General features: G+C 55.3%; 1 protein-coding gene across 1 annotated transcript; it reads left to right on the forward strand.

Annotated features, from left to right (window-relative positions):
* The first annotated feature begins 9,375 nt into the window (after nucleotides 1-9,375).
* Pvalb (parvalbumin) lies at nucleotides 9,376-25,078 on the forward strand. Its single transcript, XM_013024843.1, has 5 exons — nucleotides 9,376-9,419; nucleotides 11,422-11,489; nucleotides 13,269-13,401; nucleotides 14,610-14,719; nucleotides 24,861-25,078. The coding sequence occupies exons 2-5, from the start codon at nucleotides 11,429-11,431 to the stop codon at nucleotides 24,887-24,889; spliced, it is 333 nt and encodes a 110-aa protein (XP_012880297.1). The 5' UTR covers nucleotides 9,376-9,419; nucleotides 11,422-11,428; the 3' UTR covers nucleotides 24,890-25,078.
* The last annotated feature ends 386 nt before the right edge of the window (nucleotides 25,079-25,464 follow it).

A 25,464-nucleotide genomic window follows, 5' to 3' on the forward strand; every position in this document is an offset into this window, starting at 1 on the left:
GAGGGAGGGAAGAAGGAAGGAAGGAAGGAAGGAAGGAAGGAAGGAAGGAAGGAAGGAAGGAAGGAAGGAAGGAAGGAAGGAAGGCAGGAAGGAAGGCAGGAAGGAAGGCAGGAAGGAAGGAAGGAAGGAAGGAAGAGTTCTACTGCCAGAAAGGGAAAGCCTGGCAGGCAGATGGTTGCTGCTGGCAGGCACATTTGAGCTCTTGTCACCTGGATGGAAAAGTGTGCACCAGGGACAAGTTGTTAGGAAACCGAGTCACAATGGTGTTAGAATAAAGAAAGAGTAGAAAGCAACCTCAACAGGCCAGATCAACTTTAATGGAAAGTTGAGGAGGGACGCCAGGGCGACCTGAGGGGAGTCAGGAGATTCAGGCATGGAGGAGTGGCGGCAGGAGTGGAAGGACTTGGGTAGGGTTGAAGGTGGCCGGAGGGTATAAAAGGTAGGGGACACGCTTTGTGAATTGGTGGTAATTTAAGCATGCTTGGTTCCAGGAGCCTGCTGAGCAGGTCTGGGTTTAGCAAGGTGTGGCGTGCTTCAGGGAATTCAGATACCGGTTACCTAAGGGTGGGGTGGGAGAGTGGACTTTCACATTTTTGGGATGGCAGATTCCCATCATCTGAGACCCTGAAGGGGTACAAAAGGGATACAAAAGGTTGAGGGCATCTTTTCTAGCTATTTCCTGATGGCATTGAAGGGATCCCTGGGGCTGGGGTCTTCAGGGTCTGTGTCTGTGTTGGGAAGGGCAGGATGGTGTAAGAGAAGTCTCCATCTGCCTGTAGTAATAGACTTTGACTTGCTCCTGGCTGGTGGTCTGGGTGAGGGCATTTATCCTGTTCAAGAGAAACTTTTGCAAAAGGTTAAGAAAACAGGGTCCGAGGAGGAGGAGGAAGAGGGTGACTGTTAAAGGTGCTAATAGAAGAGCCAGCCAGAGGGACCCCTGTGAGAGGAACCCCATTAGGACATCCACTGGAAGGACTCCCACAGAGATGATGCGTCCTGTAGAAAGGCACAGTGTCCCCCCTGTGCAGCAGTGAGTCACGCCTGTGTCTATTGTGGACAACTGCGGCCAGTGAGTTGTCGTTGTAACGCTGGGGCTGATTGGCTGAGAGCTGTAAAATCCTCTGTGACTGGCTGGGTCAGCCTCTCGGTGGCTCCAAGTCCTGTGCCTGATGTGGTTAGTTGTCCCCGAGGAGAGCGATGGTAGGTCGTGGAAGAGGGCTGAGATGTAGGGAGGCCTCCAGATGAGCGAGGAGGCTTCTCCTCTGGCTGGAGGACTATGAGGTCAGGCAAAAGGCTGACCAGGTGGCAGGACAGGTCGATAGGAATGACATGGGAGAACACACCCTAGTCACAAGCCGGAAAAGTTCCATTTGGAACACAAACCCACATGTGTCCCATTACAGGGAAGGAGGAATTTCCATCTAACTGGACCAGGGTCAGGAAGGTAGAGTCTAGGGTTTCTGGCGGCTGGGTCGGGGAGAGCATGGTGGACTGGTTAAGAATAATAAGCCAGGGGCCGGGAAGGTGGCTTAGTGGTAAAGTGCTTGTCTTGCATGCATGAGGCCCTGGGTTCGATTCCTCAGCACCACATAAGCAGAAAAAGCTGAAAGTGGCGCTGTGATTCAAGTGGTAGAGCGCTAGCCTTGAGCTGAAGAGCTGAGGGACAGTGCCCAGGCCCAGAGTTCAGGCCCCACGACCAACAACAATAACAACAAAAAGAATAAGCCAGATATTGTATGGGGAGTGGCTTTGTACAGATCCAGCAGTCAGAAGCCAGGGCTGGATTGAAGTGGTTACGGGCCAAGAGGAAGCCCTTCATCATTTCTGTAACTGGGCGATAGATATCTGCTGAGTATGGATGGAAGACCCAGGAAGGCACCAAGGCAAACTACCCTGAGTCCAGGAGGTAGACAGATATGGGCATCCGACAGGCATGTGTATGAACTAGTTAGTTTTACCTCCTGGCTTCAGTTACTTTTGAAGAGACCAGCATGAGTGACTCCATTCAGGCTCCGAGCAGTTCTTCCCAACTGCCTCTGGGTGTGTGGTCCCTCATCACCAGGACCAGCTTTGTCCCAGTAGATCCGAGAGCTCTCTTCTCCTTCCTGGGATAATATCCCAGTTGGTGCTTTCGCTCATGGTTGGGGTGATGTGTCCCAGTCGGTCGAATCCCACGTTGGAGGCGGGTGACTGGCAGGTCGGGTGAGAGTTGGTGCCAATAGGCCCTTTTCGTTCAATTTTAAAAGTTTCAGGACAAGTTTGACAAGTTTGTGATTTTGGCCTAAAGTGATTTCAGCATGCCTGGTTCTAGGAGTTGGTTGTGCACACTCACTGAGCAGATCTGGGTTTAGCCAGATGAACCTGCTTTGGGGAATTCAGGCACTTGTTACCTGCAGGGGTAACATTTCGAGAGTGGCAGATCCCCATCACAAGTGATGGCAGAGATGTGTCCACGCCCAGGAGTCCAGAAGAGGTGACCAGCTAGGATAGGAATGCGATGGTAACGCTGCTTTCCTCAATGACGGAATGATACTATAGCGCCGCAAGCCAGCAGCCCACAGGCCAGTGGTCCAGCAGTGAGAGAGGGCGGGGCAGGGGTGAGAGGTGATTGGCAGAGCTGAAGGCTGGAGAGCCACGGGCTGGACTGCAGGAGCAATGTCAGGGGACTTTCCCGAGGAGGCTGAGTGGGGGTCATGCCAGGACAGGGCAGCGGCGTGTTCAAACATGCCCCAGATGAAACCGGCCAGATTGAGGGAAACAAAAGGTTTCAGAGTCCAGGATTTATTGCAAGAAGTCTGAGAATCTATCTCTGAATCCAGTCTTCTCTATAGACTGAAAAGAACCCCACAAGCAAGCAAGCAAACAAACAAAACCATAATGAACCACAAAGAATAATTCAGCCTATGTGTTTCCAAGAGCTACTGAATTCATGGAGGCTTTTTTTGTTTGCTTTTTGTGCCAGTCCTGGGGCTTGGGTGCTATCTATTAGTTCCTTGGCTCAAAGCTGGTGCTCTATCACTTGAACCACACCTCTACTTCTGGCTTTTTAGTGGTGAACTGGAGATAAGAGTCTCATGGACTTTCCTGCCTGGGCTGGCTTTGAACCACGATCCTCGGATCTCAGCCTCCTGAGTAGCTAGGATGACTGGCAGCCAGCACATGGAGGCTTTTGTTGGAAGGAGTTGAAACTAGAACCCTTATCATGCTTAGCCCAGGAAAATCTTTACTATTACAGAAAGGGCTTTGTAGTAGGAGGGGATGAGAGGCCCAGACATGCAGGGTGTAAACCCAATGCATGGAGGGCAGTGGCTGGTCTGGGGGTTTCCTGGCGCTCAGAGGCCACCAGCAGAGGGACAGCCCATTCAGGCTGCAGACGAGTAAAGCAGAGGCTGTGAGCAAGTGTCAGACGTGAACAGGCCCCGGAGCCCAGGTATCTGGCTTCAAACCCCAGCTGCACCACTGACCTGCTGGGCAAATCGGGGCAAGTTCCTTGCTGTCTCCAACGAGATCGCTTCCTCAGCTTTGGACGATAATAGAGTTGGCAATGGAAAGTGGGTAGATGGCATCAAGGCTGAGACCAAGTGAGAATACCTGGGGCTGGGGCTGGGCACGGTGGCCATCGCCCCAGGCAACCCTGAGGGACCTTTGCCGGATTGTGTCCTGCCATTCTCTTATTAGGGCAGTCAGGCTGGATGAGAGCCTGCTCACATGGAGACCACTGTAAAGGCTTTCTGAGACTTGAACCTAGGAACTTAGGGGAGGGAGGGAGGGAAAGAAGGAAGAGGAGGAAGGGAGGAAAGGAGGAAGGAACGGAGGAAGAAAGGAGGAGAAAGGGAGGAAAGAAGGAGGGAAGGAAGAGGAGGAGGGGAGGAAAGGAGGAAGGAACGGAGGAAGGGAGAAGGAGGAAGAAGGGAAGAAGAGGAGGAAGGACGGAAAGAAGGAAGGAAGAAAGGAGGGAGGGAGGAAAAAAGGAGGGAGGGAGGAGGGAAGGAAGGAGGAGGTAAAAGGGAGGAAGGAAGGGAGGAAGGAAGGAAGGGAGGGAGGGAAGGAGGAAGGGAAGGAGGGGAGAAAGGAGGGAAGGAAGGAAGGGAAGGAGGGAAGAAACAAGGGAAGGAAGAAAGGAAGGAAAGAAGGAAGGGAGAGAGGGAGGGAGGGAAGGAAGGCAGAGGAGAAAGGGAAGGAGGAAGGGAAGGAAAGAAGGAAGGGAAGGAGGGAAAGAGGGAGGAAGAGAGGAGTGAGGGAGAAAGGAAAGAAGAGAGGGAAGGAGGGAGGGAGGAAAGAAGGAAGGCGGGCAGGGAGGGAGGGAGGAAGGAAGGAGGGGAAGATGGGAAGGAAGGAAGGAAGGAGGAGAAAGGGAGGAAGAAGGGAGGAAGGAAGGGAAGGAAGGAGAGAGGGAGGAAGGAAGGAGGGAGGGAGAAAAGAAAGAAGGGAGGGAGAGAGGCAGGAAGGAAGGCAGACAGGGAGGGAGGGAGGAAGGAAGACCCATAATCCTGGGGCACAGATCACGATGAGAGACAAGTGTCTCCCACTTTGCTATGGGGGTCACAGCACCCACACTGCCCATATTCATGCACGGATGCTAGATGCTGGCATCCCCCAACTGTGCCCAACCATGCACGAGCTGGGCGGGCACTGATCATCAGAAAACCAACTGAGAGTATGGCTGGCCATCCATCCCCAAGAGATACATGGAGACCCTTCCCTCCCCCTAGCACATGCATGCATGCATGCACATACACACATGTACCACACACACACACACACACACACACACACACACCTCCATGGTCTCCTCAAGTCTGACTATAGGGTAGAGAGGGGCTGGGGTGAAGAAGGACACCTCCATCCCTCTGAGTAAAGCCCGGCATGGCATCCTCTGCTCCCTGCTGCCAGCCAGTGCCTGGGCACCGGAGGGCTCACGGTCCCCTGGGCTGCATTTGCCTCCTCCCTGCATCTCCTGGGGCCTTGTCCACCCCCCTGAGCAAGACCCAGGCCTGCCGGGCCCCACCATGCCCTCCCAGGCCAGCTGTCCATCCCTTCTCCAGCCCTGGTCCCCTCCTCCAGGAACCCCTGGCGGACAGGGCCCTCACCACCACCGGGGCTCTCTCAGTTCCATCTTGTCTCCCTTCCATGACCACATCTTGTCTTCCTTCCCTGAGCCCCAGCCCCTTCCAGACCACAATGGCGCCCAGCCCCCAGCCCAGCTCTATCCAGCTCTCAGTCTCCAGCCTCCCCAGTGGCTGGTTCCTCACTTCCCCCCTGGGCTCAGAGACCCCTGGAATGGCCAGATGAGGCAGGCGCCAGTGGTCCCTGGTTCTTGCGTCTCCTCCTTCAGTGGCAGGACAGAGTCAAGGGCAACGTCCCCTCAGTGACAATTGCCTGGCATCTGCGTTAGGACTGCGCAGACTGGGGGCCCCTCTCAGAACCACCGCCCTCCACCAGATCGTGTTAAACCAGGGAAGCCAAGCTGGGAGACACCAACGGTGCGTGTCTCCTCTCCAAGGCGGAAACTGGATCAGTAAAACAGGACTGTAGACATTCACACACAGTGAGCCCAAAGGAGGACACTCTCAGGAGAGGAGCACAAAGGCGCCATGCCTGCATGCCTCTGATCATATGAAAGAAGATTTATCGAAATGATCTCCAGGAAATGGAAGCTGGAGGGTTTTTTTTGTCTCTTTTCTGCGAATTGGGTTTTCTTTTTGTCTTGTTCGTTTATCTGTCTTTGGGAGGGTAAGGGGGAGCACAGAAATGGAGGGACAGGGGGTGAACAAACGCAGCAGTGGTCCTCACGGGACACGCTGTGGAAAATGAACTTGTGGGTGGAGGTGGGAGGGAGACACGGGGAGAGAGCGAGGGAGGGCGTGGGGGGACATTGTCCAAAAAGAAATGTCTCCTTGACCTGACGTTTGTAACTGCAATCCCTCCAGACCTCACCTTTATAATAACTACACACGTGTTAATAAATAAATACAACTGACCTCCCCTCCTGTCACCCCTCCGGCTTCTCCTCCTGCTCCCTTTCATCGCTAAGGATCCTGAGGCCCCAAGAGGCAAGATACCGGGCTCCAGGCCCCGAGGGGTTGAGTGAGCAGAGCCAGGGGGGTCTGCTCTCCACCCCAAGCCTCCCCCCCAAGCTCTCTCCGTGGAGAAACTGTGCTTCAATCTGCGGGAGGGGGAAGAGGGGACGAGAGGGCACAAGGTGCAGCCAAGATTCTTTCGAGTTAATACACGTCACCCCGCAGGACTGACCTCATAAATATCATTAGATCCTGCAGCGGCCCCTGCCCGCCAGACCCTGGACGTGAGGTACTGTATCCTGTTCCCAGCCACAGCAGGTGGAAATAGTGTGAACTAACGAAATCGCACCAGTGAAGCCACAGACCGTCTGCTGGCAGGCAGCAGCGGCAGCAGCGGGGACACTGCTGATCCGCACACACTGCCTTCCCTCCCTCCACCGGCTTTGGACCAGGGCAGAGGCAGATAGACAGACTAGGCTCTGGTCCCAGGGTGCTGTGTGACCTTGGAGGAGTGACTGGACTTCTCTGAACTTCAGTTTTGTCTACTGGTGAAAATCAATTAGACAATGAGGTCCATTTCAGTAACATATATGCACATGACTGGAGCCTACATAACATGTCCATCCGAGGCTGTGAGCCAATATGAGGAGCCAAGGGACGGCTCGGTGTGGGGTGACAATTTCCACCAAGTCCCCAGGATCTCATCTCTATCAGAACAAGGAACCCTGAAACTAGAAGAAAGTTCCACTGCACTCTGACTGCCTGTCAGCCGTCCTGAGGGGCAGGAGGGGGGGAGGGGGGCCGCGCTGGGGACCTCACATTCAGAAAAGTGAGTTCCATGCACCCTGCCTTAAAGTTCATCTGGGCTTGCCCACCTCCCTGTGCCTGGTACCTGGGTCCCCCAAGACTCGACTGAGTGGGCTGCTTCCAGACCCACCTGCCAGACTGTTCTGTGCCTTCCTCATGAAAGGCCGAGGCCTGCAGGGTTCCCAGCCCCCAGCTCCCTGTCCCTGCCTAGCCCCCGCTCAGGGGTGAGCGACAGAACGGGTGAGCAGCCAGATGCTCACAGCCAGCAGATCTGGCCCTGAGCCTTCTCAGCAAGCAGCAAGGCGGGGAAGCCCTATTCTCTACAAGAAGGGCCCCTGGGGCTCACAGCCCAGCAGGGCGCAGCCCTCTATGACATCCATCGGGGGATGGATGGCTCTTCTCAGAAGGTAGCCTCCATCCCCACAGGACTTACCTGGGGGAAGAGAGAGAGAGAGAGAGATCCTTAGGATAGAATTAGGGCTCTGGATCAAGCCATACCTGAAACCCTGCAGGGTGTTTCAGTTGCACAGGTCAAATCTCCCCTGACCTCCCCCTGACTCCTCAGGACTAGGCATGGAAACCAGGGCCTGATGCGTGCTAGTCAAAAATAGGCTTGACTGAAAACTCATTTTCTGGCATGGAGGCCCTTGTAGAAATCAAGTAGGCTAGGAAGGCAAAGGCGGCTTGAATTAGCAAAGCTGCAGAGCAAATGTTGCAGGAAATTCTCCCCAGGCTTTAGGACATCCTTGACTTTCCTCAAATGGGAAAAAAGATGCTGCCTCAGAACTGGACGCTTGATTTCAAATCCCAGCTCTGCGCATGCTTTTCTGAGCTGTGCGACTCTGAGATTGTATTTCTTCAAACCTCTGAGAGTCCTGCAAGGGCAAAGTGAAATCATGTCATAAAGTGCACCCTCCCCACATGGTACAGCCCACCCAGAGCTGCTTGAATACAAGTCCCCGAAGAAGCCAGAGGAAGGACTCTCTCCGGATGCTGCGGCCCCCAGTCTTCGCCTGGTTCTTCTTCAAGAAGCCAGGCGGTGTGGCAGAAAGGAGAATACTCTTCGGTGTCAAAGAGACTTGAGTTAAAAGCATGCCTCTGCTGTATGACCTTGTGCCAGTAGTCTAACCATTCTGAGCCTAATTCTTTCTCGTAGGTGAAGCGGGCAAAGGATCTGACCAACCTCTTGAGAGGATAAGGGATGGAAGTGTGAGGCTGGATCTGCTCTCGGGGACAGTGCTCCACAAACAGAGCCCCAGACCTGGCTGGTCCTCAGCAATGCTGGGCTCCCCCTGCCCCTAGCTCAGCCAGGCCTGGGGCAAATTCCCACTCTACCTGGAACTTCGGGACCAGCCCTGGCCTCACTCCCAGGTACCCCGAACCCCAGCACACAACCCTGGGATCTGAGTCAGCCACTTTGATGCTAGGTCTGTGGGTTGTGGTAGGCTGTGGCTGATCATTAGTGGGGGCCCCCACCCCGAATTCCTAGGAGTCAGTCTCCTGTCCTGTACCTGAGAGCAGGAGCTACTGCCTCTGGGGATCCATCCTCCCAGCTCCCCAGTGCAGCTCCAGCCCCAGCTTCCTCTTCCAGTTCTCCATGCGCTTTTCCCAGCCATGAAGCCACTGGTCAGCGAAGGAGCCTCAGCCCTCACAGCCTCCCACATGGAGGCCCAGCCTCCTCAGCCCCTCCCACCAACTGGACTCCATGGTCCAGCATCTCAGTGCCCTGGAGATCCGCGCGAGGGTTAGGAATGGGGAGAGGAAAGTTGAGCATCGTGCCTGCTAGATACTCAACCACTTGAACTCGTTCATGCTGCTCAAACCCTGCTCTAGACCCCCATCTCCGGTCCGGGACTGAGACAATCAGAGACGCCTTTCAACTCATGCTGTGTACAAGGGGCATTCTGCTGTGATGACAGGGCCCCAACTGCGCCCTTGAGCTCATCTGCTGTGCATTTTCTAGCTGGGAGGCTGCGGCATAGAGCGGGAGGAGCTGGGGACGCACAGAGAATAGAAGAATCCACTGCAGTCTCCATTTCCCATGCCCAGCTGTGTGCAGCAGAGCCTTCGCACCCACAGCCACATCTGTTCTCCTCTCCGGGCAAGAACCATCACCCCATGCTGTGACAATGTGACCGTGCACGCGTGCGAATCCAGCCCAGCCTTTCACACAGGGCAGTTTTTATTCCATTGCTCCCCCTTGCCTCTCTCTCTTCCTTTCCTAGCCAGCTCTGGAGGAAGGAAACCCTGTGGCTACATTATTTGGGGATGGAAGGCTTCCTGGAAGACGCAGGTCCCGCCTGGGCCTCCATGTTGGGTGCTGGAGGAAGGCAGGGGCCAAGGGTTATTAATAGGCTTGGCCCAATGGGCCTGGGGGGGTGAATGTGATACAGAAGCGCAGCCCCAGGGTTGGGGACTACCTGACACCGGAAGGGGAGGGGGCGGGGACTGGAGGGGGGGAGACGCCACCTCCCAAAATAGCCAGGTCCCAAGACTATTTAAGTGGCCACCCTGCCACCAGACTCATTTTCCCACAGGATCCCCCACTAACCCAACTTCCGTGTACAGGCTCCGGCCTCTGCCCCGTCCGAGGTGAGTGGCAGCTTCCCAGCGTGGAGGCCGATGCTGGGGATGCAGAGGGAGGGAGCCGGCTGGAAGGGACAGCGCATCCCTCCTTCCCAGGGGACCAGGGCTGGACAGCAGGGAAGCCCAGGGCCTGAGGGAATGAACTCCCAGCTCTTCCACCTGGCTCCTGGGTGACCCGGATCCATCCCTCTCCCTCTAGGACCCAGAGGGCGGGGCCACGCACACGTGGGCCCACAGAGGGAATCCAGAACTCAGAAGGGCAGAAGGAAGGGGCTGCTGCACTGGTCCAGAGAGGCTAATGTCTGATGCCCTGCCTTCCCACGGGGTCCTCAGCAGCAGGGAGGGAGATGGAGAAAGGGGAGGGATGGTGGGGGGGGCAGTGGCTCAGATACATGGGCCCCGGGTATCAGGAAGGGGCATTAGTGGGTCACTGAGCCCTAACATTGGAGGACCCTGGGAGGATGCCCAGCTGGCATGTCCTGGGGGTCCTCATGGACCCTCTCAGCCTCTGTTTCCCCATCTGTAGTACACAGGGTCCCCAGGGTGAAGAGATATCTGCTCCAACTAGGCCTGAGAGCCAGCAGAGCCCCGGGACTTGAATTCGCAGCACGCCCGAGCGGAGGTGGCAGTGGCCACAGAAGGGGCTGCACGGGCGGCTGGGGGCTCTGGGGGGGCTTCATGGCCGCAGATAGCAGGTTAGGAGCTGCAGCCTCGGCGTATTGGAAGCCAGCTGGCAGGGGATGGCCTTGAAGGAGGTGACTCACCGGAGCGGGCAGCTGGAGCCAGCCACTCCTAAGGTTTCCAGGAAGGGCAGCCGTCCAGGGCCCAGCCAGGGAGTCTGTGCTGACAGCGAGTGTCAGGGAACCTGAGCTCCTGACAGCTGGGCAGCTGTCCCTGGTCCCCTACCACAGCCCCAACCGCTGCCCACCTTCCTGGACCTTAAGTTAGTCTTGTGGTCCTGGGCAGGAGACCACCCTCACACCAACCACAACACAGGGGGACAAAAGCCTTGGCTATGAAGAAGGTCACTGCCCAAGGTCACCATGGAGAGACTTAGCACTCCGCACCCACCTCCAGAGCCCAGATCCCCAGACTCCCCATACAGTGCTCCGCGGGTCACAGCCAGAGTAGCTGACTGCATGAAAATTAGCCAGCATCACTTTCCCCAGTGGTGGAGCCCAGGCTACAGAGCCTACTTAGATCCTAGAAAGTGTGATCGAAAGGTGCTACCCTTCCCTTCCCCCACCCCCACCCCAAGTCCCACCGGCCTCCTGGGAGGTGGTGCTTAAACACCACCCTCAGCAGTGTCCTCCACCTGGGCCTCTCCTTGGAGAGGTCCTCATAGCCAAGGGGAGTGGGGGACCCCAGATTTGGGGGACCTGGAGAAAAAGGAGTGGAGCTGAGGAGCCTCGCCATCTGTCCCTGTCCAGGCTTGCACCTCTGGAGGGTGAGGTTTCAGATTACACGCACACACACAATTCAGCAGGCAGATTTTTGCAGCATAACTTGGCATACGGAGCCCAGGAGAGAAGAGACTAAGGGAGACATGGAGCGGGAATGGGTAAAGGCCAGAGCCTCCCCCCCTTCCCCTAGGGGTACAGACAGGCCCCCCGGGGAGGACAGACTGGCCCCTTCAGGCCTGGGTCCCACTGGGGGGTGCATCACTCCCCACACCCAGATCAGAGATGCCCCAAACCTCCTGCTTGCCCTTGAGGGGCCAGCGATCTCTCCAGTCCCGGCTGGTGGCAGGGGAAACCCCTTCAATTCCCGAGCTGGCACTTTGGCGACAGTCCCCCCCTCCCCCCGCCTCCTGGGGTGCCGTGGACCCCTCAGCTGCCCCCGCAGCCCGTGGAGCCCAGCCCAGCGCTGAGCCCGGCGCCCCTGGCGCAGTGCCAGGCCGGGCGGTGCGTGCGCCTGGCGCGCGCCACTGCAGCGCTGGTCATATGAGCAGAAATGATGAGAAGAGCACTTTTTAATCTTTTCGCACTTGCTCTGCCCGCTCAAACAGTTGCAGGATGTCGATGACAGACTTGCTCAGCGCTGAGGACATCAAGAAGGCGATAGGAGCCTTTGCCGGTGAGCAGCGCCCCCCCTCCCGGCCCCCTGCCCTCGCCCCGCTGCCACCTTCGCCCCCCTGCAGCCCGCCCCAGCCGACCCCTCTCCGCTCCCGCATCCCGCATCGTTTCCCCTACCCCACCCTTGCCTGGATGGGGCCCCGATGGTCCTCAGCTTTTCAGGGTGCGATGGGGAAGGCGGGTGCCCTGGCTGATGCTGCACAAAGTTGTGGGCTCTGGAACGGTGGCCGCGCTGGGAGGACTCGGGTCCGAGGAGGGACCTCCGCCGGGGTTCTGGGTGCGGGGAGCGGAGGAGGGGTGGGGAGGACTTTCCCTTTAAGCCGTGTCTTCTCCCCACGACACTCTTTTTCTCCATCCTTATTCTGGACAAGACATTTCCTGGAAGGCAGACTGCCCCAGCGCCCTGACCTCTAGGGTTCAAATCTCCTCACCTTTGGGGAGGGGTGCCCCGACGGCGTGGTGACCTTCCCTAAGCAGGTGCTCTGTCCAGACCTGGGTGAAGCCCTGGGCACCTGAAGCTTCCAGTCCCCTTAAGGGGGTGGCCGACAAATGGGGGGGAGCTCCCCGGCTGTCAGACCACCCTGCTGGGAACCTTAGCTTAATTGTCAGCCTTCCCCATTCTGCCACCCAGTTAGGGAAACTGAGGCTGGGCAGCAGGGGAGGCTGGTCCAAGGTCATCTAGCCCAGCAGAAGAGGGATTCGAGCAGGGTGACCTGCCCAGCTCCATCCCTCAGCCCCATGGGAGGGAGAGGGGTCCTTCCTTTCAATGGCCTTGCGTCCACACCCACCCACCAGGTGCCTGTAGAAAGCCCTGCAGGGCTGAGGTGCTCCGAAAGAGGAGCCGCCCGATGTGGAAAGTTAGGGAGAGCCAGAGATGGCCATCTCCCTCTTTCCAGGGCACCTTCTCTCCCACTGGGGAAGCTGTGGGAGACGGCCAGGGAGCTGTGCCCACCCACCCACCACCACACCAAACCAGGGAAAGGGGGTGCTCCTGGGCGCCCCCTCCCCCCACATACACACTCTCCCCACACACACCTCATACCCACATACACCTACAGACTCATGCACACATACACACACACACCTACACATACAGACTCACACACCTCACACACTTACACATACAGACTCACATACACATACTCACACACCTCACACACCCCACACACCTATACATACAGACTCACATACATACACATACTCACATACCTAATACCCCACACACCTACACAGACTCACACACACATACTCACACACCCCACACACCTACACATACAGACTCACACACACACACTCACACACACACACTCACATCCACAGATGGGTTTCTGCCTTACTGCCAGGACGTCTGGGTTCGCCCTTCCTCCCATCTTCCTCCTTTGACCTTGACAAAAGAAAAATAAAACCCTTTCCCTCTCACTGTGGCTTTCCTGGGAAGGTTGTCCCTTCTCTAGCAGGTCACACGCCTGCGTGTGCCCCCTCCATCCACATCCCGGGCCACTCCGCTCAGCTCCCACCCAAAGGACTGTGTAGAAAGGAGTTTTAGGAAAGCCAAAACCTATCAGACCATTGACAAGAGGTGCGGGGGGAGAACAGGGATGCGATGTGGGGGGAGGACCTCCAGCCTGTGACCTTGACAGAGCCAGCTGGCCTGGGGTAGACTCCCTCTGTCCTTTTAGGAGCTGGATAACCAATGCCGGGACCCCCACCCTGCCCTACCCCCCATCTCTGTCCTCTTTTTAACCTGATCCTCTTTTCCACCCTCCTCCCCCCCCCCCAGCTGCCGAATCCTTCGACCACAAAAAGTTCTTCCAGATGGTGGGCCTGAAGAAAAAGAGTGCAGACGAGGTGAAGAAGGTTTTCCACATCTTGGACAAAGACAAGAGTGGCTTCATTGAGGAGGATGAGCTGGGGTAAACTGAGGCCTGAGGGGTGAAGGGAGGAAGCACTGGGAAGGGAAAGGGCTGGTGTTTGGGCTTTTCCTGTCCCCATCCGAGATGTCCTTCCATCTGTCACAGCAAGCAGGCTCCGATCTGACCCCCCACGACCCCTGGGTGCCAGGGGAAGCTCACTTCTAGCACCGCTGCTTCCGGAAAAATCAAGCCTTCTGCTCAAAGTGCAACTAACTAGGTTAAATGATAGCCACTTAATATTGCTAATGGAATGCTGCTACTTAATAATTGAATACATATGAACAAGCATTTGTCCGGACTGCTTCACGCCGCAGGCCAGGCAGGAGGCATTCTTGTTAGCATTTATTGATTTTTTTTCATGCATCTGAAAGGCACCTTCGCCCTTCAGCAGACCCCATCACTCTCAGAGTTGCCAGCGAGAGCAATTTCTGGGCAAGCCAGGGACTGGGAGCCAGATGTTGGGGTCCAGGGTCCTTGGAGCAAAGCACTCAGGAGAAGCTTTGAACAAACAAAAAAAAAATTGCAAAGCTGTGTCAGCAGCAAATCCCCCTCACCTCCGCCCACCTGGCCCACATCTGTGCTTTGTGTCACGTAGTGGCCAAGACTATTTTGCATTTGGTCAGAGAAAGAGAAAGGGGGGAGAGAGAGGGAGTGGGGGCCAGAGAGGGGGGAGAAAGGAGGGAAGAGAGGGAAGGAGGGACAAGAAGGGTTTGGGGAGAATCCATTTAAGTCAGAACTTCCCTCATCTAGCCTATGTATCCATTCCCCCCAAGCATCCTACAGGGTCCCCCTCTATCTAGAACCTTCTCCCACCCATCCATGTCCAACATGCACAGGTACACATCCAGGCCACCTCTGTCCTTCAGGTAAAACCTTCTCCAGGGAACCTCCTGACTCTTGCCTCACCCTCTCCATTTCCTCCAATACTACCCAGCATGCCCTGTGCTCTCCCCGAGTCCTTGACCCACTTCTCCTTTATCCAGGTGGCATCCTAAGACCGCCACGAGGCCCCCAGAAGCCACACAGCCTGACCCCCTGACCCTCCAGGAGACATGTGGTAGATACTTGTAGAGGACAGCTGGTCCCCCTCCCCCCCCACCAGGCAGACCAGTGACCTGGGGCTGGCCCAGCCACACCCATGCCATGGGGGGGGGCAAGGTGACCTTTCACCTGACTCCCTCCCCACTGTCTCCCTTTCCTCCCACCAGATTCATCCTAAAGGGTTTCTCCTCGGATGCCAGAGACCTGTCTCCTAAAGAAACCAAGACATTGCTTGCCGCAGGGGACAAGGATGGAGACGGCAAGATCGGAGTTGAAGGTGGGTAGCCAGGGCCTGAGCTCTTATGGATCCCAAGGTGTGTGGATGCAAATGGTTTGAAGCTATGTTTGTCCCAAAGAAAGAGACATTTGCAGGGGGAAAAACAAAGGTGACATGTTAGGTCTGAGATCTCTGAGCCGCAGTGAGGCAGTAAAAAGCTGCTATATTTTCCTAAATTTGACCCCAGAAGAATAGATCTATTTTTCCCCTTTTCCCTACTGAGCAGATATTACAGGAGACACTGGCTTTTCCTCCTCTTTGCCAACGCTCTGGTCTAGGCTATGCCTCCACAGGCTGTGTGACCCTGCACGGCCTCTCTGTTGAGCCAGAGGAAACCAGACCCGCGGGTCCCCAAGGACCCCCTCAGAGTGTCTGATCTCAGGGGTGGAAATTCTTTATCTCCTCTCCATCCTCTCCTGATGTCCTGTACCTCAAGTCTCTGGTTTGGCCTTCAGTATATATATATACACTATGCCAGCCCTGTAGGAGAGCCAGGAGAAAGAGCCAGCCACCTCTCACCCAGGAATGAGGAAGGGTGCTTCTCCAGGTCTGCTCTGCGTACAGGGGCAGGGTCCCTGTCCCTCAAGCCTGCCTGGCATTTGGGGGCAGAGGGGCGGGGTACATTTCTCAGCTATCTTCAGCATTGTGACATTTTGCAGATGGGTGTTGGTCCATTTTAAAGAGCTAGGACATAGTGGTAGAGCAGGAACTTAGAAACAGATCTGAATACATCTTTGTAGCCTGCTGAGGCCATCCCATGCCAATTTAAGAGAAAACTGGTTACAGGTGACTCTGGGAATCAAATCCCCAGCCTTGTTAGCTCTGTGACCACTCCGGGCCTTGGTTTCCTCATCTCTGAATTGAGGCTAAAGATGGCTGAGACCTCACAAGGCCCTGGTGAGACTAGATGTGCTCATGTGAATGTGCTCAGAACCAGGTCAGGCGCACAGCAAATGGGAAAGGTAGACTGCCAAGTGAATTAAAACAGAGACCAGATGGTATTGCGCCTCTGATCACAGGTATCTAGCCATTACCCGACATGGAGCCGGAAGTGAGCAAGCACCTGTGGAGTAAGTGCAAGGCACAGACCCCCACCATCATTCTGCTGTGCCCCTCACATCTGCAACCTTGCACGCCTCACCTGGCCACACCTGGCTCCTCTGCCTGGCACCCAGGTGCACAAGCTTGTTCTGAGTTGCTTGGACGTGTTATAGAAATTAAGTGTCTAGAGATACAGATTTTCTTTGGAGTGGGCGCCCCTGTGCACACCTTGGATAGAAGTTGATGGAGGAGAGTTTGTTCGTGCCAGAAACAAGAATGTGTTCGTGCCAAGGTCAGGTGCAGAGGTGACCCCGTCTGACCCCAGTTGCTCTTCTTGTGGCTAGGATCAAAAGAAGAGGTTTTCTAAGGTAGCAGGGAAGTTGCTGAGAGGTAATGGTGGCTTGGTGCATGGCCGGGCTATTTACGGACTACCTAAATGGTGAGGGAACACAGGGCAGTCTCTGGTCTGCCTCCCTGCCTTCCTGCCTCTCTTCTCCCGAGCTCAATCCAGTGCCAGCATTGGAGAAGGCAGAGGTGAGTTAGATCATTGCTAGGCTGGCTGCTCTGAGTAGTGGCTGTCCAACCCTCTCTCTTGGCTTCCTCCTCCATAATCTGCCCAGAAAAGCAGGGGAGAACTGAGTGCTGAGCGTTAAGTATGTGCTCAAGTAACAGAGGCTGCACTAGTCATTTATTCCATCTCATATTTCCAGCTCTACACGTACGCATATGTGCACATTGGGGGTACACAGTTGGAGAATGTGGGCTGGAATGTCCGTGATTGGGCAGCAGAGGCAGCTTTAGGCCAGGTATTGGCATCTGCTAAGGCAGGATGGCAGCAACAGTCAGTGTGTTTAGAAAGGGGCAGAAGACGGTTGGCTTGCCAGGAGTGAGAGAACTATTTGGGCATGTGATGCGCGTCTGGCAGAGGCTCTATAAAGGTAGATGACAGTCGGGCGATGGTGGCGCTACCTGTTACCCTAGCTACTCAGGAGGCTAAGATCGGAGGATCACGGTTCAAAGCCAACCTGGACAGGAAAGTGCATGAGACTCCTATCTCCAATTCACTATTTAGAAAGCCAGCCGTGGAGGTATGTGTGACTCAAGTGGTAGAGCTCCAGGTTGAATGAAAAAGCCAAGCAAGAACTTGAGGCCCTGAGTTCACGCTCCAGTACCAGCACCAAAAGAAAGGAGTGGGGAGGGAGGTAGATAATGCTTCAGGATGGCAGAGTCTGTGGGGGTGGTAGTATCAAGGACAGCTCTGAGGTTCAAGGTCATGTGGCTGGCAAGCAGGAGAGCCAGGATTCAACACCGAAGGCAGGGGCAAAGGAATGGGCAATGGTTATAGCTGCCCTCGTCAGGCAGCGGGCCCCACGGCCCGTGCTTTCAGAGGGAAGACAGGCAGACACCCTTCCTCATGTCTCCATGCCCATTTCCCAAACAGGGCCAGGCGGTGCGGTGATGTAAAAAGGGTGGGGGAGATTCGAGAAATTCAGTTCCCAGAGCCCCAGAGCCCCACTTACCAGAGCACACTCTCTGAAGCCAGGGGGCCTCTGCCCAAGGCAAAGCGCCTTGTGTTTAAAACCAAGATCAGATCGCCAGCCAATCTCTGGGGTCTCTTCCTAATTTGGGGGTTCCACAGGCACTCCAGTGGATCACCGAGGCCCGGGAATCTGACGCGGTCCAGCTGTATGACCTTGAATGACAGGAGAGATGGCCAAGCTCGTGGAGGCCTGAATTGGTGCCAGGCACCAACGAGTGTTGTTACAATCTGGGGTTATGGGTCGGGATGCCGAGGCTCAGCGAACCTGAGGGTTTGCCTTAAACCCCTGTGGGTAGGAAGAGAGAAGGTCAGGATGTGAGTTCAGGTCTGAGGGCTCAGCACTTCTGCCTGGTACTGCTTTGTTCTTCTGCTTAAAATCTAGTGAGTTTAGCTGATTTACTGCTTGAGTGTCTCTCCCAACCTGTGCCAGTGCCACAGAGCAGAGACTTGCCTGCTCCCCGGTTCTCACCCCAGCATCTTGAATCGGGCTTGGGGTTCAGGGGAAAAACAGTGGAAAGTTGGTTTTGTGGATCCGTGAATGAATGAATGAAGTAGATGAAGACCTTTCTTGCTCCCTCCCCAGGTTCAGGGAGGAGGAGGGGTGGTCCCTCCCCTCCTCCAGCCAAGGTGGGGAGCTCTTGCCTGTGGGGTCTCAGGGAAGCTCAGAGCCAGGCTCGGCACCTCGCTCAGCAGTTTGTCCCTCTAAGGGGAGCCACACTTGCCCAGGTTCTTTAAGATTCCAGAATGGAGGGAGCGGGAAGGAAGGCCGCATTCTAATAATAGTGCTGCACATTCTCATCTTTGGGCAAGTACTTCCAGGAAGCTGACGGACTTTTAGAGATGTGATCGATTGATTCACGGCCTCCGCCCAGAAATTCTGGGGCCGAGCTGGTGTGAGAAGTTAGGCAGGGGTGGAGGCTGTCCAAGAGCCTTAGCGCAGCCACCAAGGCCGGGTACAAAGGCTGTCGGGCCCACAATGCAGTGCGGCAGGCCCATCCTCCAGGGCTTTCCTGTCCTAGCCAGCAATATCCAGGGCGGAGCTGGTTCCAGACCTCTGAGGGCCACAGGCTGTCCTGGAGAGAAACTCTCCCTGGAGTTTCTGATCTCTAGGTGGGGTCCAAGTGCGTGCTTTTCTCACAAGTAATCAGGTGATATTGGTGATCCCTTGAACTCCACTTTGAAAACCAGTGTCTCACCAGAACCCTAGGGAGTAGGGGCCATCACTGGTTGCATGTTACAAATGGGGAAACTGAGGCACCAAGCAGTTAAGGAGCATGCCTGGGGTCCCTCAGTAGTAGAGAGCCCTGAGCTTGAGGGTCCTGCCATGACCCGCTGCTACCAGACGCTGGCCGGTAGCCCCAGCTCCCCAAACTCAATACCACGCGTCAGGACCACACGGCGACAGGAACTCAGCTTAGCATCCACCTACATCCCGCGCAACTAGATTCACTTCTTTCAGCCCATTCAACCTCACAACCAGACAAGGAAACTGAGGCCCAGGGGACGAACGGTTGACCACAAAGCTTGGGATCCTGTATCCAATTCTAAATACAAGATCTTCTCTGAGCTACATGGGCACATTTACACATGTGCACACATTCCTGCAGCCCCCCGCTCGTGCACAGGCCCCTTCACACATTCATGCACACACATGTGGACACACACCTGCACACTGCCCTGTCTACACACTCGCACACGCACACATACACACACAGCGTCACACAGTGCCACACAGCACAAGTGATCCTTTTCCTGCCCACCCAGTCCTTGATGGCTCCTCTTTCCTATGTGTTTGAAACCTGTCCCACTTCAAGAGCCTGGGCTTTGCATTTCCTGTTGCTGAGAGGTGCCTATAGTTCATACCCTAGTGGAGACCACGGACCACACCTCCACCTGTGGGCCAGCCCAGCTGCTCCTTCCCGGGGACAAATGTTGTCACTCATCCTTAAGCATTCCAGTAAGCAGGGAGGTGTTGAAGGTCACAGAACTAGGGGAATGGACAAGTGCTTGGGTATCAGCCCTATGGAGGTCTCCTCCCCTCCCCCTTCCTTCTTAGAGCAACCATTCCCCCATCGATAAAGTAGGGGTACAGCATCATCGCCTCACAGTTCTGTTGCTCGCAGGGCTGGGGAACTTTTTCCTGCCAAGGGCTATTTGTGTATTTAAAGCAACATTGCTGGGGCCAAGATTTATTGAATTTCACTTTGGAAAAAACAGAAAAAGAGAGAAAAAACAACTTGTAGATTTATTGAATTTCGAGTCCTGCCCCCGTGGCCTTGGCAGGGCTGGACTAAATGATCTTGTAAGGCCCAAAGCCGGACATCCCCCACTGCCAAAAGCGACCGTCAGAGAAATGAGTCTTTTCCTCTCAAGTTATGGGAATGCTTTGTGTAGAAGCTGCCTCGAAGCCTTTTGCAACGTGTGGGAGACCTAGCCTCACAAATGGAACTCACGCCTGTCATCCTAGCTACTCAGGAGGCTGAGATCTGAGGATCGCCATTCAAAGCCAGAGCAGGGAAAAAAAAAAAAGCCGGTGAGACTCTTATCTTCAAGTAACCAGCAAAAAGCCGGAAGTAGAGCAGTGGCTCAGATGGTAGAGTGCCAGCCTTGAGTGGAAAAACCCAAGGGAGAGATGTGGAAACCGAGGCCTGGTGGACGGTTATGGGCAGATCCAAGACTGAATCTGGGCCTCTTAATCGTATCTCTTCCTCCTGAGCCTTTGGGGTTCTAAGTGGGTCCTGTGCTAAGCCATCTGCTCCTCTGAATTCCCGAGTGGATGTTCACTAGCTCTAGCCTTGTGCTGTGCTAGATAAGACAGAGCCGGGAGAGGATGCGGTGCAGGCTGCTTATGTAACTGGCCTCTGGGAAAATGGAGCAGCGGTCAGGGCAGAACGAGACGTCCTTCCTCCACCCATCCTTCTCCCTCCACTTTGGAGGCCACAGCTGAGTCAGGATGCAGAGTCAGGGTGCAGGACCATTCCACTCTCCTTCGAGCAGGAGACACAAGCCAAGAAGATCCTCCCACAAGAGCCGTCCTGCCTCAGTTTCCCTGCAAAGAAACTGGGTCTGAGCCAATGGGGATGAAATGGAATGACACCAGTGAGTCCCCCCAGAGAACTGTTGAAGCTCCTTCTTCGGGGCTGCCTGGCTTGACCCCAAATGACCCTGCCTCCTGGCTTAGCGAGATAGGAAAGTGATCTCTGCATGCAATAGCTATGTAAATGAAACCCAGCCTGGGAGCTATTTCCAGGAGAGGTGATAAACCGGGAGTGGGCCAGGCCCTGTCTCCTGGTCATCACGACGGAGGGACAGAGGCGAGGCCTTCCAGAAGCTGACTCAATGTCTCTGAGTTTCATTCGGGGCCATCAGCATCACCTGTCATGCGCTTCTAAATTTGTCCAATCCCCCAGCACCTCGGACTAGGGCAGACCTCATTAGGCTAATTTCAGTTTCCTGAGGGAAAGAAAAGAGGAGCATCTGCCAGCCCTCCATCTGCCGTCTCCTGCCATCCCATCCCCACCTCCTCCATCTCTTTCTGATCAGCCAACGAGGACACCGGACCAGGGATTTGCAGGGCCCTGGGAAGAAGTTCAGATTGCAAAGGTAGCACCGTCCCTGCAAGTCTTACAACGAAAGGAAGAACATTCTTGATCCTTCTCCAGGCTCAAGCCCCCTCATCTCAATGGTGTTCGCCCACACCCCTCATCTCCCAGAATCCTTCCTGTTGCCCTACATCTTACAGATGAGGAAACTGAGGCAGGATACTAACTCAGATGGTGCTTGGGAAACTTAAATCCCGTCAGCTGCTTGCGATTTAGCTTTCCTGTGTCTCCTGTTTAGGTCTTTCTTGTCCTACTTAGTTGTAGGGCTCTGCCAGGGACAGTGGCACTAACGTAAGCCAGCAGGCTGGAGACAGAAAATGCCCAGGTGGAGACAGAAAATGGCTGGGGAACTGTGGAGATGAACAGTAGCTCTGGCAGTAACGATGTTCATAAACCAGTGTGGCAGCGTCCTGTCTATGCCAGGCAGTGGCTAGGCTTGGTGTCCAAGTGGCCCCCAGGGGTCTTTGGGCGCCAGCTCTGAGTGCCGGCTCTGGTGGGCCTTGACATCTGGCTGGCTCCTCCAAACTCTAAACGAGGTAATCTCAAAGCACCGCCTTTCAGATGAACAGTGAGATGGGGAACCTAGTCAAAGATCACAGGAGGAAGAGATGGGAGCTGGGAGTGGACCCCAGTTCTCAGGCTCCAGACACCCCCATTAGAGCCAAGAGAATGTGTTCTTAGACCCCCACAGACAAGAAAGCTGAGCCAGGAGGGGGCTGGGTACCAGGTCCAGGCACCCAAGGACCTAGGCCTCCAACCCCCCACTCCCTGTCTCAGGACAGGGCCTGGCCCGCCGCCGCCAGGTCCTTGGTATCTGTCTTTGCTTTTAAGACAAGACAAGGTGTTCAAGAGGAGGCCTTTCAGCTGGGTGCTGGTGGCTCACGCCTGTCATCCTAGCTACTCAGGAGACTGAGATCTGAGAATCGTGGTTCCAAGCCAGCCTTGGCAGGAAAGGCCGTGAGACTCTTATCTCCAATGAACTACCAGAAAACCAGAAGTGGTGCTGTGGCTCAAGTGGTAGAATGCTCACCTTGAGCTGAAGAGCTGAGGGACAGCGCCCAGGATCAGAGTTCAAGCCCCATGACTGACAAAACAGAGAGGTGGGGTGGGGGGAGGGAGGGAGAAGGCCCTTCAAGTAGAGGGCCCCCAACCGTACTGCCCTGTGGGGACACACAGATGCCCAAGAGGGGGCCCTACCCCAGCCCTGTCACAGGCTCATTAGAATCCTGGGGCCAATGCATAAAAGTCAGGCCTGTGGTCACCCCAAAGGCTTCTGAGCCATCCCAGGGTGCACAGAGAGAGAGCCTCACATAAAGAACCCACAGGCCCCAAATACATCTGAGGTTCAGGCTCCCCAGCGTCCGGCTTCTCCCAGCCTGGGGCCCCACCAGCCCCCTTCCTGCCTAGTGAGCAGCCTGGGCACCCAAGGGCCCCTCTCCAGCAGTGACCGCGCCCAGCCCCCTGGGCCCCCGGGCCCCAGACAGGACAGGCTGGCTTTGCCAGAGAAGCTGGACAGACCGTGCTCGATTCCTGGCAGGAACTGGGTCCCCAGTCACTGGCCAGGCTTCCTGAGGCCAGAGGACAAGCAGTGGCTCTGGGCCTTACTTTCTCTGTGATCCTCACCCCTCACACCTCCATCCTTCTCTTTCCCCATTTGCAACATGTGCAGCACCCCTTTGCTGAATCCTGAGGAGGGGGTCGTGAGACCCCCCCACCTCCATTTGCCACTTGTTTAGCAGGATCCTCAGTGTTCCAGAACCTTCCAGCAGCTGAGGGTGGGGGTGTGAGCCAGCCAGGCTTCCCCGCCCTCTAAGAGTTGTCTTCCATTCTTGCGGGGAAGCCTGACAAAAATAAGTACATAAATAAGATCATTTCAGAGTGTGATAAGTACCATGAAGTAAATAAAAAAGGGCTGACGTGACGGAGCCGCCGGGCGGTGACACCAGAGCGGGGACATGTGTCACTCTACACCTTACAAAGTAGGTCAGACTCTCCAGGGTGGACAGGGAGCTGAGCGTGCGTGCCGCTGCGTCGCCTCTGCTGTGGTGGTGACCGTGGTGGAGCTAAACCCCTGGTCCTCAGTTTCCCCATCTGTGAGTGTGTCTCCCCAGGTAGTTGGGGGGAAATCAAGGTGCTCTTCGATGCACCATTCTTCCCCAAGGCCATGCTGACCACAAACCATCAACACGCACGGTGGTTCATTAGACCAGGACAAGGGGTCATGGCGCTATTTCTATGGATGCATACCTTGAACCAGTTCACCCCTTCTTGTGCATTCTCTTAGTCCCTCCCTTCTCCTGCCCTTTTGAGATAAATAACCAAGGTCCCACAGGCTCACAGAGGCTCCTGGGCGAGGAAACAAGCCTATGGTACTGGCCCAGGGAGGGGGTTCTCTGAGAGTGTTTGGTGTCTCAGTAGTTTTTCGAGGCTCCATCCCTGCCCGCCGAAGAGCCTCAGGCTTTCAGGACCCTCACTCAAGTAAGTGGCCTCCTCATTGTCTCCCAGCTTGAGTCCCTGCCCAGACCCCCACATCCAGATCACCCTCTTCCCGTCCTGGGACAGCTCAGGGACAAGAGAAAGTGGTGCTTCTTTTCCAGGTACGCAGCCCCTCTCCCGGATGGGGCTGGGCCTAGCCAGCTCCAGGATACGCATGCAGGTGTTGCTATGGTTGCTTTATGCTCTTTGACTTTTTACGTTTTGAAATTATCACGATCTGCAGAACTGTGGCAGTGCTCAGGGGAGTCCCCTGACCTCTGCGTCCCCTCTCACCTCCACCTGGCGTGCCCCCTCATATCACTGCAGCTACAGTGGGGAACAAGGGGGCGGCGGGATGGCGGGTGCCACAGAGGCGTTCTGCTTCAAAGGAGTTCAGGGCTGTGCGCACACCCATGCGCACTGGTGCTGGGACTTAAAGTCAGGGGCCTGGGCGCTGCCCCTTAGCTTTCCTGCTCAAGGCTGGCATTTTACTACTTGAGCCACAGCTTCACTTCCAGCTTTTGGTTGGTTAATTGGAACTAAGAGTCTATTGAATTTGTCTTCCCAAGCTGGCTTTGAACCACAATCCTTGGGCCTCCACCTCCTGAGTAGCTAGGATTACAGGTGTGAGCGGCTGGCTTCTGTCACAGCCTGTGTCACAGCCTGCCTTTCACTTGTCCCCCAGGAGGAATGGCCTCCCCTGTCTTCAGTGAGTGGACAGACAGAGAGGCTCAGGCCCTACAGCCCCTTCTCCTCCTCTTTCTCATTATTAGTTACACTACATGGGGTTGAGCCCAGATCCTCACAGGGCCTTACTGCTCAAGCCACACACCCCAGCTCTTGTACATTTTGTTTTTGAGATAGGGTCTAACTTTGCCTGGGTTGAGGTCAAATTCTCCATCTTCCTGTCTCTACCTCCAGAGTAGCTAGGACTACAGGCATACGCCACCATGCCTGAGCCAAACCCCTCACTGTTGTTCCCCAAGCTGGCTCTTCCCTGATCACAGCACTGCATTTTCCAGAGGTGCCAGGGACTGAGCAGAGACCCTGTGCTTTGGCAGGCCTGGGCTGGGGACACCAAGTCTTAGAGACAGCTAGGGGTACCTGGTGACTCTTCTTTCTCATTGCAGTTTTTCCTCAGCAATGAAGTTCAGAAAAACTGCAGGTCCCTGAGCCTGTTTCTTCATCTGTGGACTAGGAGTGATGATAAGTGATACAATTGTAGTCAGAGTTAAATAAGATATTAAAATAGTGCCTGGCTGCGTATGGTGGTGCATGGTTGTACTCCTGGCACTTAGGAGACTGAAGCAGGAAAATTCACGAATTTGAAGCTCATCTGGCCGCAGAGCAAGAATCTTTATCTCAAAACAACAGAACAGAGACCAAATCAAAGCACCCTGCGGGCGGAGCAGCCTCTCTGGCGCCCCCTATCTGTTGTTCACTGTAACTCACTGCCTGTCCTTTTTTTTTTTTTTTTTTGCAGAATTCTCCACTCTGGTGGCTGAAAGCTAAACAGCTCTGACTGGCCCAGGCCTGCCACCTCTCTGCCCCGAGCGCCCCATCTCAGCCCCTCTTGCTGCCCTCCTGCGTTTCTGTTCAGTTTGTTTATGTTATTTTTTACTCCCCCATCCCCTGCGGCCCTCGAATGATACCATTCTTCTGGAAAATGCTGGAGAAACAATAAAGTCTGTACCAACCAGACTCTGCCTGTGTGTGAGGACCAGGTCTGGTGGGTGCTGGAGCTGCGGACTCCCGCACCAGGGTGGGGAGGGGGAGGCAAAGAGGGTAAGGGCATGGAAGGGCAGCCTCTGGGCCTCTCCTCAGGGCTCAACCTAGAGGTTGAACCGCAGGCTTCACTCCCTTTAATCCTTGGAACGTGTTCCACTTGGTAAGTGATGTAACTAAATCCCATTTAGTAGATGGAGAGGGGAAGCGATGTGAGAAGTGGAGCCTGCACAGCTAGGATTCGGTGCTGGGATTTGAGCAGATCTATGGATGGATGGGTAGATGCCCTTTTAGAGGCTCCTGTTACAAATGACAGAAACCCAACTTGAAGTAAGTTAAAGAAGAAGGAGGAAGAGGAGGAG

The sequence above is a fragment of the Dipodomys ordii genome, unplaced genomic scaffold (genome assembly GCF_000151885.1).
Source record: "Dipodomys ordii isolate 6190 unplaced genomic scaffold, Dord_2.0 Scaffold79, whole genome shotgun sequence".
NCBI classification, from domain to species: domain Eukaryota; kingdom Metazoa; phylum Chordata; class Mammalia; order Rodentia; family Heteromyidae; genus Dipodomys; species Dipodomys ordii.